The sequence below is a fragment of the Anopheles coluzzii genome, chromosome 3, assembly GCF_943734685.1.
Source record: "Anopheles coluzzii chromosome 3, AcolN3, whole genome shotgun sequence".
In the NCBI taxonomy this organism is placed as follows: Eukaryota; Metazoa; Arthropoda; class Insecta; order Diptera; family Culicidae; genus Anopheles; species Anopheles coluzzii.
In genome coordinates, this window is record NC_064671.1 from 66707319 (window position 1) to 66726549 (window position 19231).

The window sequence follows — 19231 nt, forward strand, 5'->3', positions numbered from 1 at the left end:
GCTTCTCTTGTTCTGCGCAATTTATCACCTGATGATGAACGGCGGGCTGTTTTTTGTTGCCTTATTTGTCCATTGCGGTACAGAGGAATATGCGCCAGAAGCATGCGTAAATCACTAGCGCACGAGGTTGAACGCGCCTTTTGGATGTCAGTTAATTAGGATGAGTTGAATGAGCATGACACAATGTGATGTTAATTAATTCGAACTGCTTTGATTGCCAAATGTAGCAAAAACGTGAGATAAAGGAACCACAAAGTTATTTGTACATGAGACAGAACAGAACTGAGACAATGTGTTGCAGAAATAGACTAAAAACAATAATAACTAAAAAAGAAAAAGAAAAATAAAAGAACATAAAATAATAATGGATTTAGAATAAATGAAACTGAATGCATACAAAACTAGAATGAATCAATGCAAAGTAAATACAGGAATGAAGTAGTAAAAGAAAAATCGCAGCATAAAAAATGATAAAACTTATCGTAAATTTTCACAAAAGGGCACAAAACTTTAGCAACTTGTTAAAACCCGTAGATGACTTATTCTTATTATTTTTATTGATATTATTTCAAATTGCAAGACAAACCCTATGATAAAATTTAGAATGTGATTTTTCGTTTAGAAACTAAAAAAATAAACAATCAAAAATAAATTTTAAAAATAAAACTGAGTAATAAATATGTTTTTAGCTATCAACATTTCTTGACTACTATTTTGTTAAGAAAAACGAGATATTGTTAACAATGTTTGCCTCATGTTTGTTGTTTTTGTTATAATTTTAATATTTTTTCAATTATCTTTATCTAAGACACGAACTAAATGACGTAAAGATAATTGAAAATGACAAGCCTAACAGCGAGAGTGAATGATCTCTACACCAAGATATGATCGCTCCAAGAACTCTATTCATCTTTATCACACGTTTGGTTTGACTTTTTTTTTATTCTGCCAGTGCTGTTCAAGCACACTCAATAAAAAAAACCTCCTCCCAACCTATAGTTCAACATTGTTGTGCCAAAAACTGTATCTCATCGCTTATTATTACGCACCCTTTGCCAAAATCGACACCCTGCAACCTCTTCGATACAGCCGGAGCTTGACGAAGCGACGGCCTGATCGGATCAGTTGCTTGCAAAACAATTATTCGAACCACTCTAACAACAACAACAACAAAACTAGCCAACTAATCAACCCATTTCCTTTTCGTGACTTGCAACACAAAAGACGTCACCAGCATCATGTTCTACAGAGTGCCGAGCCATCGCTCGTCTTCCCAAAACCGTACAGTTTCTTCGTCCAAACTCCTCCTGATCGGAATTTCCTGCCCCTCCACCGGGTGCCCTTTCTTTCGCCACCCTTAAGCCACACACACAAACACACACGGGCATCCGGGTTGTAGCGTGAGGTTCACCCGCGTCGCTAAAAATAACCGGAATAACCCCAAAAACTTTGCACGATCCAGGATCTGGCCGTTGTCGAGATGTTGCCACCTCACGACCCACACGCTCTCTGACTGTGGACGCAACTGTGGATATTGCAAAGCTCACGACTGTGCTGCCATACGACGCGGATCCATTCTCATTCTTCTTGCTGCCTCGCTGCTCCAAAATCCGAACGTTAGTTATCCACCGAAAAATCTCACAATTCTGGCAAATTCCCAGGAATGTGAACATACAAAACACTCAACCATTCTGGCGGCTGTGTAACGCAAGCGATGCCATTTATTAATAACATCCGGAATGTAATTCAACCTGCCAACACGGCCGCTATCTAAGATCCCGGGGCGCATTTAGTTGTGATTTTCAAACGCCCTGCACGCCCGACTAATTTCATCATCTCCATACAGGGGAGTGTGAGAAACTGCATCATACACACACACCAAGCCGACAGCATGATTACACTAATCACTTCCAACTTTATTGGGTACCTTACTTTTCATTAGCATCAAGAACGCCGTCACTTTGCGATGCAACTTCATCATACCTCATACCGAGCGCCCCCTCGTCATTCGTCTTTAGTTGCAAAGGTGACTTGCATGTCAATTGAGTTCTTCTTGACATATCTCACCCTGGAGCTTGCTTTAAAGCGTGCGATGAGACACGCTATCATTCCACAAAGAGCTCGTGGCATTGACGCTCCAGCATCTCCAAACTTTTCTGGGGTGAGAACACGAATCGCTTGCAGTACCTCATTCCCTCCGGTAAATGATTATCTCTTCAACCTGCCCCGCATTATTTCCCCCCACAACTGCTCACTTTCTTTCTCATTCCCCACATCCAGACATTCATGATTTTAAAAAGGGGTTTATTTCAGAGCTTCGATTTACTTCCACAATGAAGAACTTCTACAAGAAGATCGTGGGTGCGTTTGCCAATAGCACCAACAGTCGAAGAGGACGGTGCAGCAAAAGACGAGAAGTGGAAAAAACCGTCTCACAAATGATTATTGCTCAATCATCTTCATTCATTTATACACATTTCCTCCATTTAACGCTTTTTGGCTTCCTAAAGCGTCATGAACCGCATCATCATCATCATCATCGCCATCTGAACCTCCATCACCATCGTATATCCATTTTATACACTTTACCCCTTTTTTCTGCAGAACTAAATTCGTTTCAATCGCAGGTGGACGGAGAACGTGATTATCTACTTGAGATTGTACACCGTCGTTGATCCTATTTTGCGTTTTTTTGTTCTACTCTGCTCTCTCTCTCTCTCTCTTCCAATTCCATTCCAATTTGCTGCGTCCGTGTGCCGTCAGCTTGAAGCGGGGTGCTGAACAACAATGGTAGCGCTGTGTGTAGAGCCACAAAATGACGCGCACGACCCGACGCGCCATTGATTAATCAAATCGTTTGTTTCGAGAGCGCCAGCCAGCAACGCTGCAATATGCAAAATGCGTATGTGAATTCAACCAACCAACCAACCAGTCAGGTTTGCTGACGGTTTGAAACACAGCATACGTCTGCTACTGTATAAAATGCGTTCCTTACCCCGTTCCGGAAGTGGCCCCGCAAGCACTTCGAGTGGAGTATTTGAACAGTTTTATTTTATTTTCAGTATCAACAAAACAATGGCTGCTAATCCCTTTTCCCCCTCGTGCTATATCTCTGCTATGTCACAAAACATCGTCCATATGGAACGTCTCCAATGGTTGTACCGCTTTTCAGCCCCCGGGAAAAGTATCGTACTCTGCACGGGACAAGCAACGCCGGATTATGCTCGGATGCCATTTCACCGACATAAAGACGCCAACGACCAACATCCCTGAAGCAGCTGCTTGTTGCCTGGCTCGCGTGCTAAGCCTTCCGTTCCTGTCCCAAATATCCTAACCCCAATATCTCCCGGGAGGTAATGATTTACGCCTCCCTCGCACAAACCGTTGATGATCCCTGGCAGCGCGTAAACGTCACCGAACGAGCAGCAATCTTCAATTAGGCACCAGATTATGACGCTTCAACGTAACGGCTTCTTCCGCCGGCTTAAGCCGCCACGTATCGCCACGGCGCATCTTCTCGCGAACGTGAAAGGTGCTTATGCTCAACGGACCGTTTGCCGAGACGGTTTATGCTATACAAGGTTGCACATACACTCACCCTTGGTTGGCTACCGTGCGGAACGTGTTTACGCTTCCCCTGCCAGTGGAGAGCCTGCTGTAATCGTCTGGACCGAAAATGGCCTCCCAGGATTCCCGGATGCAGCAACAACAGCCAGCAAACGTTTCCCGTGTACACCAACGCATTTTTGAAAGGATGATGGCTGGAGGAGAAACACAAAAAAATGCTCCCTCCCCCTTTACACCCATCCGCACAGATATATCATGCTGGCAACACTCCATTAGCAAAAAATTATGGACAGTAAAAACGCACCGAGCCGCCACTACAAATTTTAATGGCCTTGAAGATTATCGTTTTTATCCCGCGTTCGTTCTTTCGCCGTGTCGTGCAGCATCACACACCTATCCCGAAAAAGGGTTCGCTGCTTGCGAGCAGTGAGTCTTTTGCTGAGAGAATGACAGTGAAGTATTCAAATTAACTGGCGGTCCTTTTTTCGGGGTGGGCAAGGGAGAAAGTCAATTTTTCTTCCTTTCACATGTTTACTTTTAAGAGCTCTCGGTGCCATAATCGGGTCCCATTTTCTATTTTTACACACACACACACACACACACATAGAGCACATCACAAGTCTCGCCCGCCCCTCTTTTCTAATTGTTTCAACCTTTAATCATCAGCTCGACACACATCAACACCCTATGTATGCTGTCCTATGCAAATGATGGGAAACCTCGAATTGGGTGAACTTCAAACACATCAAAAGCCATTGTGACAGAAAGGATACTTTTTTTTTGTTTTTTACGTACCTATACAAACCAATTCCAAACTCATGCTGAGAGATTGTCGACTTTTCGAATCTTAATTTCAACTGACCATGCCCACCAAACGACGAACCCGGTTTCTGGAGTGGTATCCTTGGACAATGTTGCCCCTTTGCCCGTTAGAAAGGAATAAACATGCCCAGTTTTACAGCAAATTTGCATAATATGCGCCACACACTGTCATTGTGCTGATGTCGCCCCATACACACATACATCGGCATGAGTAAGTGGGTTTTTTACTACGATGTGTGTCCGACCGCTTTGCAGTTGATGTCCCTCCGTTGAGCGCTTTGTGTTTATTGTAAAGTTTAGAATTTGCAAAATAGGGCCCCCGCTGCGACCCTTTTCTCCACCACGGGGACCGTTTGCATATGAAAGGGTAATTTGTCATCGACCATTGTGTCTTCATTTGCAGTCCACACTGAAAACGAGAGCGACATGGACAGACCGACAGGCAGCGAACCCCAAACTGCGCAACCAAAAAGTCAATCATCCGGAAAATAGTCAACCCACTACACTGAGATGCGATGGAAGAGTGAGCATGTGTTTTACGATTAGCCGGCCAATTCAATGCACTCAGCAGAAAAAGGTCACACACCACACCAAATGGCCCTTCAGCATCGGAAAAGATGAAATGTTTTCATTTTGGCAGCCCCCTCCTCCCCACCGGACCACAAACGGACCGGAACTAACGTCTCTTCCTTCGTGGCGTTGCTCTCATGCATCGAACAACAAAGGGTGCTTGAGAAAGCCTTCGAATTAGCCCCAAAACACGGCCTCTAACTTCAAATAGCAATCAAGGGGGGCGAAGAGGAAGAAGTGGCGGTGATCGGTCTAGTATGCAAATAATCGCCCGCCGCACGCCACTTTCAGCGCTCAAGTGCACCGGCTGCTCGAGTGCGCGATGATCCTTCAAGTCAATAAGATCGTGAGTGAGTGATTGTGAGTGATCGATGCAGATCAGTCATTGCGCAGTGAAGGCTGCTGCGCATGATAAAGCGCTGGCTCCTCTGTTCCCCATTGCTGCCCCCTTGGTTTGATGTGCAAAAAGCATCTTTGGGACAGGGCACACTTTTGCAACATTTACATATTGGGGGATGCGCTCACTTTCAAGGCGCGCGGCGATTATATTCGGCACAACCTTGACATTTCCAACCCCCGACCAGGTTAGTACGCCGATCTAGATGCCGCATCGCACTGACGCACTTTTCCGTCCTGGGCCAAGCACACCATCCAAAGGGAGGTGATAGTTTGCTCACATCGGGTGCACCCCTTTCGGCTGCATCGCGTATAACGCTCCTCCCCCCCTTCGCGTGTCATAAACCGGTGCAGGGTTTGTGCAATGTAGGCACACGCAGGCTTCTCACGGTGGGTAGTGAATGTAGTTACCTTTCGCTCCGGTCGCCCGATGATGATCCGATGAAGACCCACAGCCCGCATCAACTATCGGAAATCGCCACCGCGTTCTTGGTTTGTTTTTAATCGCCCCAGTGTCAGTGCATATGACTACCGCACGCTCGAACTATCTAGATCGAAGGATAGCGTGCATCCACACCGACGCAAGATTCACGTAAGATGTCCGCCGCCGCTCGGGTGGTAAATTATAATTATTTTCATTGCGAAAAGGTGAATCGCTTTAATGAGATCTACGCTCACTTCTTGCGTCCAAATCCACCGGTACTGGAGCTGTGGTTTTGGGGCCGCCACGAGTCCTCCCCATGTATCCCGAGGGGAGAGAACCTGTGTGGGTACGATTATTTATAGAATGCCAATCACCACCTGGAGGAGCAAATGTCACACACGGGGGAAGGTTGGTTTCATTTTTCGGATAAACTTCCATCATCTGCGATGATATCTCTAGCAAAAACACCCTAACGACCAGTAGCGTCTCCCACACACACACACTGTTCAAGATGTAATAGCAAGGTCCCGTACACAATGTACTGCATAGTAACTCTGGTGTGCGCCGGTGGCAGTGACGGATCGACATTCGGTTTACGATATGCCGGAGGTGATGATTAAACTACTTACCCCGGACTCCATCGTGTGCGAGTGACCACACGACCAAACGCAAACCTCAACCACCGGCGACACTCTGGCGACCTGTCCGAGCGGCTGTCCAGAAATAGACCAGCGCTACAGACATTAATCTTACGCGCAATCTATCGCGTTGATCACTTGTGGATTATTGATGGCTGGAAATAAAGACTCCATCGCACTGTTCAGATGTTTCTCCCTTAAGCTGGAAAAGTTTTCAATTTGTTTTCCCATTTAGAAGTGTGTTGTACGGTTTTATTCCAAGATTCTTCACTAAGATGCCGCCCAGAAGTTACGCTAATGTCTGGATGTTAGTTTTTTCCGTATTGATACCACTCCCGCTCACGCTCTCTGACAGCATCAGCAGCATGATAAAGTCTGCCGAGGCACAAATCGATTCCACTGAGGGATATTGTTATAATTCAACCGACCGTGCTGTTGCGTGCCTTGCGAAATGGCGTTGCAACGTGTGCACGAACTAGATCAGACATCCAGACCAGGAACACCTTCACAACGCAACACCTCCAATGATGTTCCTCCCGCGCCACACCACCTCCCCCCACACATCTTTGCTTAACGCTGGTGTGCTTTATGAATTCATAACTCATACATAAATTATTACTTTCTTCATACCTCCTCGTTGGGGCTACATCACTTCCCGGGGTGCTTCTCACTTTTTCGAGTGATTTCTGCTCCCTAGCAGTGCCATCCGCACGTCCGCCCACAGTAACGGAGCAGCGGAGAGAGCCGAGATGAAGAAACAATTTCTGCTGCTGGCTGTGGACGTTCCACTCCACTCTCTACATTGTGGTGCATCTTCGTTCGGCTGTTGATCTCCAGCCAGGATTTGCCAATGTTTTCCACACAAAACGCTTCACAACGCTAAGACGCGCGGTGCGCATGAAGTACATTGCTACGGGTAAGCCGTAGCCTGCGCGCTTTTTGCCATAAATTTCCCTGCATTATACCGCGGGTGTACGTTGCTGACTGCTTTTCCCTCTCGCTAAACCCCTGGACGCGGGCAGAAGAAAAGTGCGGAAAAGTGTATTCACACCAACATTTGAGCTTGCGAGGGTGATTCGTGACGGCTGCAGGTGTGCAGATGGTTCGTACATTCTCATCAGCCCGACGATCTTGGGAATGTGTTTTGTCTGTTGGCACACGGCGGCACACAGCTGGACGTTCTCGAGCAAAACCGAGGCGAGCAAAATAAGTTTAAAATATTCGCCCTGTCCCCCTTGTATTCGGACGACTTTCCTCGTGTTTTTTTTTTATAAATATTTATCGGCAATTCGATACTTGGCGAAGGATCACGTCTGGGCATGTTTGGAGAGTTTCGGTTTGCCACCTTCCCCAACCCGGCTGATGGCCATATGTTGTGTGGTTTCCGGTGTACCCTCCTCAACAGTTTTCCCCAATTCGCAACTACAAAACAACAATGCAGCCAATACAAAACGGAGTGTATCCACGGTATCCTTGCATCGGGATAAGCTCCCATCTTCCCCCACCCTTACGATTGGATGCGAATTTATGGCCACCGGTGCAATATCACCGGCGGCTGGCTCACCTTTACACTCCCGCACCATTTGAAAGGTTACATCGTTTGACTATTTGTAGCAATTCTTAGCGAATGAAAATTTATTCATAGTAGAGAGCATGGCTTTGATTTGCTACAAACGCTGCCCCTCCGACGACGCCACGCCGCGCGACTGTTAGATGCAACAGTTTGGCAATCGATACCTCGTTAGGCGAAATTGAATTGGCATGTTTTATCATCGCTCCTGTTAAGCGGCTTTGTGGAGAGAGAAAAAGTGATACTAAAAAAAAAATGCACAAACTTGCCAGGTTTAATGTTAAATTTAATGAAAAATGACTGCAATATTTGTTTTACTATTTGTTTAGAATCTTATGTTTAATATTCTGTTTTGTTTTGTTCGGGAATTTCAATGAAAGCTATCACCTTTTTGAATTCAATTTGTAGACCTTAAACTTCAAAAACAAATTGTTTCTTTTACATTCGGCGAGTAATACATAAGTTTAATTTAAGTTAGTGTTTAGGCCGACTTTTTAGCCATACACTAATTAATTAAACTAATTTTAAAAAATCATAAATTTATTGTTATTATTTGGAAGAACGCCCAAAAATGGCACTGCTACTATTAAAAAGCGGTTAAAACACAACCAATAACGTGGCGGCCCAGATGTCCATTGAATGACTATGTTGACTTCTTAAGAGCAGAACAAGGTTTAATTCCCATCCGGGGTACCATTCAACCTTTTGCCCGGGTACAAACGCGTTGAAATGTCTTATTTTAAACCGGATACAAACTAAAAACTTAAATTAAACATTCAATTTCTCACCACCAGATTTACCCCACACTTAATCTTTCACATTTTAGGCACAAAAGCGTTATCCAATCCAATCAGCAACACCTGGACTTGAAACTTTTACTCGACCGACGAATGACTTTCATGATTGCTTAAGTATCATTATCTTGTAAACACTTTCGTTGTGGGAAACCGATCAATAAGATGCTCAAATTTAGCTTCAATGTACATTATCGGCTCAATTAGCACTACCTAGAGCCAGCGCGAGTAGCAGCGTTTGTCTAAAGCATCCAACAAAATAGCACAAATATGCTATCATTCACTCGGCTGGCAAAATTGCTCATCAACCAAGCAAAACTTCCACAACAGAGATGTCGTCGATGGCTTAATTGCATGACCCCATACTCCCCGCCAAGCAGACCGAATTATAGATGGCATGTCAGTAGTTATGTATCTTCTTCTGTGCCATCACAGCCATCCTCCGTCTCAGTTTTGATTAATGATCAGGCTGATTAATTTCTTGCCAATTCCAGACACTCTAATTAAGACATTAAAGTGGAATAATAGAAGAATCGGAGACACATTTTTTCCCAAAACGTAAAAACACCAGCCAATTGTGACAGCTTCATAACGAGACACCAATTGAATTTCGTTTCGCAATACACCGGCGCGGCGCGTCCGTGCTTAGCAACAGATTGAGCATCACAGAGTATGAAATAAGTAACATTGAACTACAAATGTCTTCGATTATGCCAAAATCAGCAGGTACGCGCATCAAGCACTGACCATGGCATTCACCTCAGCTGCGCACGCGCATGTGAAAGTACGGGATGAACCATCACTTGCCTGTTTGCTCAGTACCCTTAAAACCCCCCATGTACATAATAATGTGCCTTCTTCAGAAACAATAAAGTGTCTCTAGGACACGCCGCTGCAAATCCTTTTTAATATCTGCCGGTGGCGAGTACATTCTCCTACTTATCCCTCGATCGCCCGGATCGATTAGTACTTTTACGGATTATTACCTTTTGCAAAACCGACCGACATCATGCCGCTCCAAACCTTCACGCATCCACTAATGGAATCAATAACCTCAAAAAAGCATCTCAAGTAACCGTTCCCCATGGTGCAAAGGGAGGGGAAGGCCACATTACCCAACCCAGACCCAAATCCCATCGATCTCCGCGCGCGCTTCCTTCACCTGCTGATTTATTTGATCAGCAATTTTTTCACTTAATTTCACCACCACCACCACCACCATGGGGATTCTGTGGTGTGTCTTGAGCCATCTTCAGCCGAAAGGCGGATCGAATTGGGTGAACGAAAAACTCGGGCTGCCGAAAACAAAAACCTAATTCCGCAAGGGCGCAAGAGCCCACACCGGTCTCGTCGGCTACGGACAGTCACTAAATGAACCAAAAAAAAAAACAAAAAAAAACATAGAAAAAAGTGACATGAAATTGAACGGAGCCTCTCCACAGTATCATCTGCTTCTTGGCAAAAGTGAATGTACTCGCACCGCCGTACGCAAACATGTAAAATCGCACTATCGAATGCTCTGTGTGTCTTACCGAAGGGGGGGAGTTGGTGTGATCGAACTAAATTTCTAGCCTTCTCCAACTTCTGCTCCAAGCCTCCAAGGAACCTCCAAAAGCCATGGACGGCGACGCTCAACCGGAACGATCAACTACCAGCGATCATCATCTATAGGGGAGCTGCTGCTGCTGCTCCACTACGATCTACAACACAATCGATAATGACGTCTTGAGAATCAACCTGCCATTGTTAGTGACGGGGGGTGTTGAGGTAGACCATAGCGGGGAAGATACTGCCACCACCACGCACCACGCAAGACCCAGAGATTGGACACCCGCGTGCCACCAAAACTGGGGGGAGGTTATAGAACACGTTCACCACGCGCCGTGGGCTCTTCACCTTCGCCGTCAACCCGAAGACCGCCGTGGCAGGGGTTTTGGACCGTTCGCGGATTATGACGGGGGAGTTCGTCTTCAAACGACAACACTCGAAGCGACCGGGCCAGGCCTTCCACCGAACGGCCGAACTCCCCCACCCACGGCCCCCGTGCAGCGTTCATCATCATCATCAGCATCACCCTCTGCTCATCACCATCCGGGTGTGTGTTAGAATCGGCGAACGGCGTCGCGCGCGCGATGCTTGTGCTTATATAAAACCGCAACTCATCTTCTACAAGCATTAGTTCAGTTCGACAACTCCTCGAAGCTTGAAGCTTCTCTTGCGCATCCACACACACACAGACACTGTGTAGTTAACAGGTGTACAAAGCTGCGTGTGTTCGATATTTGGATAGTGCCTTATTCCCTGTTTAGCAACATTTTTCCAACTACTGCCTTTACGATGGTGCACAAGACGGTAATGCTCGTCGCTAAAAGTTCTGATCCTTCCGCAAAAAAACACAAGTTCTAAAACCCATTTCTCCTCCTTCCGGTACATCCAGCTGTTGCTCTGTGCATTCCTGGGCCTCGCTAGTGCAGCCCGGCTCGACAACCTGTACGGTGCTCCGGCCCCAAGCGCCTCCTTCCAGGGTGGTGCCGGTGACGGCAACCTCCTGAATGCTCCGCGCCAGTCGCCAGCCAACCAATATCTGCCTCCGTCTGCGCAGGGACAGCAGGGCTACCCGTCGGTAGCACCGTTGGGCCAGCAGGGCCAGCAGCAGTCCGGCTTCAACACGTACAATCCGCAGCCTTCCGGACCGGGATCGTATCCAGGCTCGGGCAGCGCCCCGAGCGGACCGACCGGTGGAAGCTTCCAGGGCACGAACTACCAGCAAACGACTCCCATCCCGATTCTGCGCTACGAAAACGTCAACAACGGTGACGGCAGCTATCGATTCGAGTAAGTATTGAGTGGCATCGGCTGCATCGTTCAGGTGATTGATCGGCGCAGGGGTTAAAGGCTGCGCTATCAGCACGGTGTATCTACTGATTATGACTAATTAATCACTTCATGAGCTCATTCGTTTGCCGCGAAACAAAACGATCGATGTTCATCATTGAATTATGTATGTGTATGTGTGGCTGTGAGTGTGTTTAATTGTGCTTAGATTGTTACAAAACGTCCCGATCGTGCTAAGTGTTTTTCTACAGTACGATTTAATCACAGTTTAAAAGTTCAACAATGTGACTTGCTGCACACTTGGAGTTCAATATGATGTGCAATATGGTTTGACCAGTGTGGAGAGCTCAAAAGTGCATCGAGTAGTGATTAAAAGGCATAAAAAATATGGTCACGTACAGAGTTTGCTGAATACGAAGTTGCTGGAGATGATTCACAACAGATGGGGGCGTCGGTATTACACACGTTCCGATGCACGTGAAACTATGAGTGATGTGAAATAGCTTCTTCCTTCTACACGTGAAATTTAACTAATCAGTGGTTTCTGGTTGCTTTTTATGTGTACAGTAATAATCAAGCTTACTATATCGTGATTTGTAATGCATTCCGAATCAAGAAAATGAACTTCAAAGTGATCTTTTTTCCATACAATAAGCCATCATTACGATGACAAAACCTGTTAGACAGTGGCTAGAATAAAATATACACGCGTGTATGTTTGTTAAATTTTTTAACCAGCATAGTCCAATAATGAAAGTCCTTTTGAATGATGGATTCAGTCGGTCTGAAATAGATTCACACCCATGATCTGTGGTGTATAAGGCCGTATTCTTCGCTATAAGAGATCGTTTAAAGTCGTTAATGTTGCACGAGTTTTTGTTTGTAGATTTTTATGCGCTATTTGAACCAAAACTCGTAGGTTATGAAATTAAACTCAATTAGTCACAATAACTTAAAGATCATATAGTCCGTTTCAGTTCATTTTAAACCAAACAACTGCCAAGTAGCCTATTCAACAGGTGCTTTTTTATAAATTCAGTTCCCTTGATTGTATCCAAATTAGATTCCACTAAAGTTATGCCTTAAACTACCAAAGTCATTAAGTAGACCCAATATTTTAAACTCCATCCATCTTTCTGTTTGCTTCCTCCGCACAGCTATGCCACCGGCAACGGTATTCAGCACCAGGAGGAAGGCTTCCTGCGAAACCTAGGCCCGGAAAAGTCGGAACAGGTCGTGTCGGGCGGCTACTCGTACACCGCTCCCGACGGTCAGCTCTACAGCGTCCAGTACAAGGCGGACGCGAACGGATTCCAGCCCGTCGGTGACCATCTGCCAACGCCACCGCCACTGCCCCAAGCGCTGCAAGAGTAAGTACCGTACGCAAGCCTGCGCTGTTTGGCAAACGCAAAAACGCTAACAACGCGCTGTATATCACCCACCCCCTCCTCTCACTTTCAGAGCGTACGATCTCCACGCTCGACTGCATGCCGAAGCTGCCGCCCGGCCCCAGAACCCCGCCTACCAGGAACCGCAGGCCCAGTACGGTGCGCCCCAGGGTGGATCCCAGCAGCAGAGCTCGTACTACCCGCAGCAGCCTCAGCAGCAGCAACAGCCCCAGTACCACCACCAGCAGCAGCCGCAGTACCAGCAACCGCAGCAACCACAGTACAGCCAGCAGCAGACGCCCCAGTTCAGCTCGCCGAACGCCATCCAAGGTTACCCGTCGGCACCGGCCAACCAGTACCTGCCACCGGCCAAGCGGCAACAGGGCTTCAATCCCAACAGTGGCTACACTTACTAGAACCCTGCGCTGCCTGCATTCTATCGATTTCAGTATTTATTTGTGCTCCCCAAACAAACAAACAAAAAACCCGAACTTACACGCTAATAAACCAGTGGTGCTGCTAAGATACATGCGCGCGCGGCACACACACAACCATTGAGGGTGAAACCCTTCAAACTTCGAACTACGTGTCCCGATGTATTCTACTTTCACTGATCAATTCCGAATTCTGTGAGGTGTTCTTGTGACACTTGTAAGTCAGTTATTGAGTACGACCTTGTCAAGTAATGGAGGAAGTTACCATGTGTAGCTCCTGATCAAAATCCTGAAATCCTTTCTACCGCTCCGGAACATGTTGGACAATGTTACGCTCGTACATAACAGCTTCAATGCGCTTCCAAAATCCGTCTAACCTTGCCTAAAATCTGAAAGCTCTCAACAATCACTCGGATCTACATCGGAATCACGAAATCGAAGTCAAAAGTCAAGACCATGACCCTGACATTCGCCACACTTCTGCTTCACACTCTCGGGGCATAATTGAGTTAAAGGCGCTTTTCCAACTGCAATAAAAAGGCATGGCTTACACCATTCGGGCATGTAAAACTGTGATTGTCCGATTGCTGTTTTTCACGAAAAGTGGCACAACCCAGCGGCAACACACAGCGTCACAAATCTTGCATTCTTGCAAAACAACCGAAAACCCTCGTACATCACCGTAATGAGCTTTTGTACAGGTGGGCGCGCTACTGGCCTGCTGGTTTTTGTTTTACCTCGCCAAGGGGGCCTGTGTTGCCTACTTTTCACGCTTAACCAGCCGCCGAGAGCCGCCGTTCTATTATGCAAACCTCATTCAGCCTCTTACGGGTTTCCCCCGTAAAGAATGCCCTTTCGACCCATGTCGGTTGCGATGCTCTTGTGTCATGTCAAAGGGGAGCGAAGGCGTGGTGGTGCCCGTTGTCATAGCTACTGTACTGTTTGTCGCTTGAGTGCGTTACGGCCCTTAGGCCGTGGGGCAATCTTCTCCACCAGAAGTGTGCGAACTGTCGAAGCGCATCTTTATGGACTTCCTACAAACGCATACAAACCCCTTCGTGCCAGGTGCAACGTGCAACACCGAACACGCCAGAGGGCGCTAGAGATGAAAGACAAATACAAATCAGTCACCGAACGCCCGAGAGCGATAAATCAAAGCACGGGCCCATAATTATCATAATTTATGTTGTGAAAAAAATTTACGACCCACACGACCACAATCACATACTGCGTGTGTGTAGGGGAAAGGGAGTGAGAGGTGATTTGGATTTGGACCGATAAGATTGGCTTTCTTGAAGCAGCCAAGCATACATATGGACCCACACATATAACAAACACCTCAAGTGGGTGCATTTTTTTACACGAACGGTGCAACATTCTCCTTCAAAAGTGTGTCCCTCTCCTCTGGTTTGGCGAGAAAAGGGGTGGGATAGTGAACTGGGGTCACCGGTTCGGTTCTGTTCGATTCGGTTTCTATGCTATGATTCTCGCGACGGGCAGCCGATCATGGGTTGCCGATAATGGACTGATCGGCGATAAAATCCGCCCCCCAGCGCTCGTCCATACATCAAACGACGCGCCAAGGTGCGAGAAACAAAGCAATTGAATTGTTTGACGTTGGGTTGATACGAAAGCGATGCAGTGCTGCGGTGCTGCAAAGCGGAAGAGAGATTAGGTATGGGGATCACGCTCGTCAGATAAGGAACTGGACAGTTTCAGTTTTGTACGGCGAGAGTTAATTAATTTAATTGACACACTCGATGAAATTGCTGCTGTAGCTATCGTTACGTTTGATCGCTGTGTGACGGCAAAAAGCATTAGATGCATCTGTATTCAGCATTCTTATTATTAAGGGCGATAAATTGCAAATGCATCTCGCAAAGTAGAATTGAAAGCATCACTGACGCTACGACCTAGCCCGGGATGGTTCAACCTATTCTATTACCAGACGAATCGGTTTACGGAAATCGTATCAATGGGCGAAACCATTTCTGCAAGCGATTTATGATGTGGCCATCAGAAACAATGTTGCGGTCCAGGTTATCAGCCCGTGCTGATCAACGCATTGTGCGACTAAAATATTAACTGCAACACACCTGTCAGCAAAGATGTCAATCAGTATTTGCAGTGAAAAGAGGTTATCTTTGGTATTCAGTTTCTATGCTATGATTTTCGCAACGGACAGTGTTGTTTGGAACCATTACATTTAATTTTGATATCTGAGTATGTTCTTATTCTCCAACGATTGTTTCAAATATTTTAGTTCTTGTATTCAATGTTTAGTTTAGTTTAATGTTTATTAATCGATGGGCTATAAAGCCCTCTCGAGTCAAATTGTTTTCATCAGAACATTGATATATTGTTTTCATTGGACGCACTTTGAACTCTTAAACGTGAAGTCAATTTAGCTATCGTCATTCCACGCTCGTAGAGATCGTCAACTGAATTTAGTGAACGGCACATACAAACAAGGAGATTGCGAGTGCCAAAGGTTGTCCGGGTTTCAGCGACTGCCAGCATTGGCCAGCGACAGAGTATTCTGACAGGAAGATAGAGGTGAATTTAGCGAAAGCAGCTCGGGACAGTGGATGGTTCCGTTTAAGATTACGGTGATAAATGCGAGCCTGGAGTGCTCAACACGTTCGGCGGGGAGCGGGATCCCAAGCAACTAACACCTAGTCATGTAGTCGAGACGATGCGGCCAATCACGGAAGGCGAACCGCGTATTCCAGCGTATTTATAACCAAACCAAGTAGCCGATTACAACTAACGACTACTTGGCCTATCTGTTCCTCAAAAGAGAGTTTAGCATCTAGGAGGACTCCTAGATCCTTGACACAGTACACTCTTTCGAGGTTCTGACCGTCAAGCGTATAATTGAATTACGCTGGAGCTCTTGAGCGGTTGATTGAGATTATGGCGTAAATTCAGTCACAAAATTTAGATATCAAACTAATGACAAGGTCGTTGCGCGTCACTTTCAAGACATCTCCATCATATCGTATTAATGTTAGCATTGTGCGCATTTCTTGAACATAATCTGAACATTTTACTTGAAAAATTACTAAAGGATGTAAATGATATTTACAAAAATATTCATTGAAGTCCCTGTTTAGACTTCCCATCCCGGAATTTAGTAATGTATATTTTTCGTATTGCTTTAAAGTTTTATTTTATAAGAGTGCCTCTTAAAAATGATGTCTATGTTATTAGCGTTTCAAATTATGTGGTATTTTCCGAAGGTCTAGCTTGGGTCTCTAGTAAACATAAACGGAATTTCATAATATATTGCCATTTACAAAACACATTCCACTAAATTTTATTTCAGTAGATAAGAAGATAACTTTGGATATGAAAATATAAAATATTTATTCAACTTTTTGATATCTGGTAACCGATTTCAAAATAAGGAAATTGATCAAGAAATTTAGATAGAATCAGAAAAATTCTGGATAAATGGTTTCTGAATTTATAACAATCATTGAGAAACTGGGAAATTGCACCAACGGACTTTGAACCAAAGGGCGAAATATTTCCAAAAATGCACTTTGTGGGTTGTACTGTATAATGTACTATAGCGTACGTATAGTCCAGGCGTACTCCCTTGAGTAGTATATCCACCGTTACTATCAAATTGATGCAATCTGAAATTCGATTTGCCGCATAATTCCAGATCCTTCTATAGAAGCTTTCCAAAGTTCACCATTGTCTAGAACGCCTTGTGCGCCAGAAAGTCATTTTTCTCCATCAGTTCTATCACCAACGATCATCCTGCTAAGGAAATGTACCATCGCCAGCCTCAAAATACAATTCGTCCGTTGTCCCGCAGTCCTATCGCACTGACCCAATCTCAAACCACACATTTACTGACAGTTTAAATTGTACATCGCCGGGGCCACGGTTCTACCGATCCGCCATCCGATACAGGAAAAAAGCTTAATTTACAACCTGCACAGAACACCCACACACATATATACAGACACCCACAACGAGGCAACAAAGTAATCACATTTGCGTGATACTTCCATATCAATTACCCGGCACGAGTTCGCAAGCATCCGACACTTGTGCATGGGATCGAAGTGCTTAGATGGCGGGAGCACCTTTTTCCTTTACCTTTTCCTGCACCACGCGTTTTGGGTTTTTGTTCCCGATCGCACCGGAATGAAAGTTCAATTGCTTAGCACCCCCTGCTCCAAAACTGGTGGAAAAAGGCAGCGAGTGGAGTGAACCACACAACACCCCATCCCGCACTCACGCCAAAGCACTCGTGGGAAAAGAAATTACAAAACTCCCGTTGAGTGGACCGCGAGCACAGGGCAGTTGGGGAGGGCGTTTGCGGTTCGGCAAAATGCTTGCACCCGGCTTGCGGCTGACAAGTCTTCGGACAAAGCATATAATTCAACATCGTACGTGTACAAGTGGACCACCGGTTAGCAGGAGTAATGATCTGGGAAAAGCTTGCCTGATGGATTTATTATGGACACTGCCGGCGTGTCCTGGGTGACGTGAGTCCGCGCCTGAAGGAGCCTGAAGTTGCGGTGCGGTTTCGGAAGGCATCTAACTCCCCACCAACTTCTCAAGCACGCTCACGCCGGGAGGCATGATTTATGGTAGTCTTGTTGCAGGACTTACTTTTCCATTAGTGAATATTGCGCGAAAGAGTTTCCACCCGTTCCATTTCGAGCTTGATCTTCCGGGCAAAGTACAAAAAAAAACAGTACTTCCTACGAAGTTTCCCAATTTCGGGTATGAACAGGGTTAAGTTTGTGCGGTAAACGATTGTTTTAACGATATGAAGCAAACTCCCGCCGGACATTAGCACGCACACACGGTACTTTCAGGGAAAACACATGTTCGCTCTGCATGCTCTCTGTACCTCCGAGGTGGGGGGGCAAGACAAAGAATCAATCGGTTAAACTTTCCACCACTTTCAATTGACCATCTCCTATCTGATTTGTGGCCAACTGTCTTTTATGGAGATTGGAGGTAGAGGGCGAAGATTAGAAACCCTTTGGAGTTTCCTGCCGAGGATCCTTCTTTCGCCCTGTCTCTTTCTCTCACTATGAACACAACAAAAGGATGCATTATTCATATTGGAAACTAGAAAACTTTTCCTCACCGTTCGATAGTAGGAAGTAGGAAAAACCTGCTGCAGGTTTTTGTACCCCAAACATAAAACCAAAGCGCGATAAAGAACCGCTTCTTCCGTATCCTTCTTCTGCTTCCGCGGTACTATCTGGCCTGACAGATGATTCTGGTACAAGATTGTGCAACCACAGCGGCGGCATACGGCGATGGGAATGAAAACTTTTCCAATACAATTCATCTATCTTTCTTTCCTTTTTTTGTTGTTGCTGAGCTTTTTTAAGATGTACGAGCACACGGGAAAATCCGAACGGACGCGCACACAGCCGGCAGCGTCAGGGCTGGAATCCAATTTGATGTCACACCGGCTTACTTATGCTCACGAGACTTGGCTCCAGTGTCTTTGTGATTGCATTTTCGGTTAATGTCGTGCAGATGGGTGTATATGGGTGTGTGTGTGTGTGTGTGTGTGTGTGTGTGTGTGTGTGTGTGTGTGTGTGTGTGTCTTTTCCTGTCTGGGACTCTTGACTCTTGGCAGCTCTGTTAAAACTTCATTCCTTTACTCAACGGTTGAATTCAGTTAGCACAAACTTATAACCCTGTCGAGGCTTTCTTTGTCTACCCTATCTAGGAAAGGTTTCTTTTTTGGGGATGTTTTTTTTTTCGTTTGCTTTACAATCAATGATATTAAACTGTATCAAGAAA

General features: G+C 45.7%; 2 protein-coding genes across 2 annotated transcripts in view; one reads left to right on the top strand and one right to left on the bottom strand.

Moving 5' to 3' along the window:
- The window catches only part of LOC120959657 (uncharacterized), a 117232-nt gene that overhangs the window by 79186 nt on the left and 18815 nt on the right, over positions 1 to 19231 (bottom strand). The gene's annotated exons all lie outside the window — the stretch shown is intronic.
- LOC120959659 (pupal cuticle protein 20-like) lies at positions 10937 to 13586 on the top strand. Its single transcript, XM_040383248.2, has 4 exons — positions 10937 to 11133; positions 11219 to 11616; positions 12774 to 12986; positions 13078 to 13586. Exons 1-4 carry the CDS (start codon positions 11119 to 11121, stop codon positions 13418 to 13420), a joined length of 969 nt encoding a protein of 322 aa, XP_040239182.2. The 5' UTR covers positions 10937 to 11118; the 3' UTR covers positions 13421 to 13586.

Excerpts from the sequence above, each read along its gene's own strand:
- LOC120959659 (XM_040383248.2), top strand. Across the intron at positions 11,617-12,773 it reads GACGGCAGCTATCGATTCGA|CTATGCCACCGGCAACGGTA; the intron begins GTAAGTATTGAG and ends TCCTCCGCACAG. Across the intron at positions 12,987-13,077 it reads CTGCCCCAAGCGCTGCAAGA|AGCGTACGATCTCCACGCTC; the intron begins GTAAGTACCGTA and ends TCTCACTTTCAG.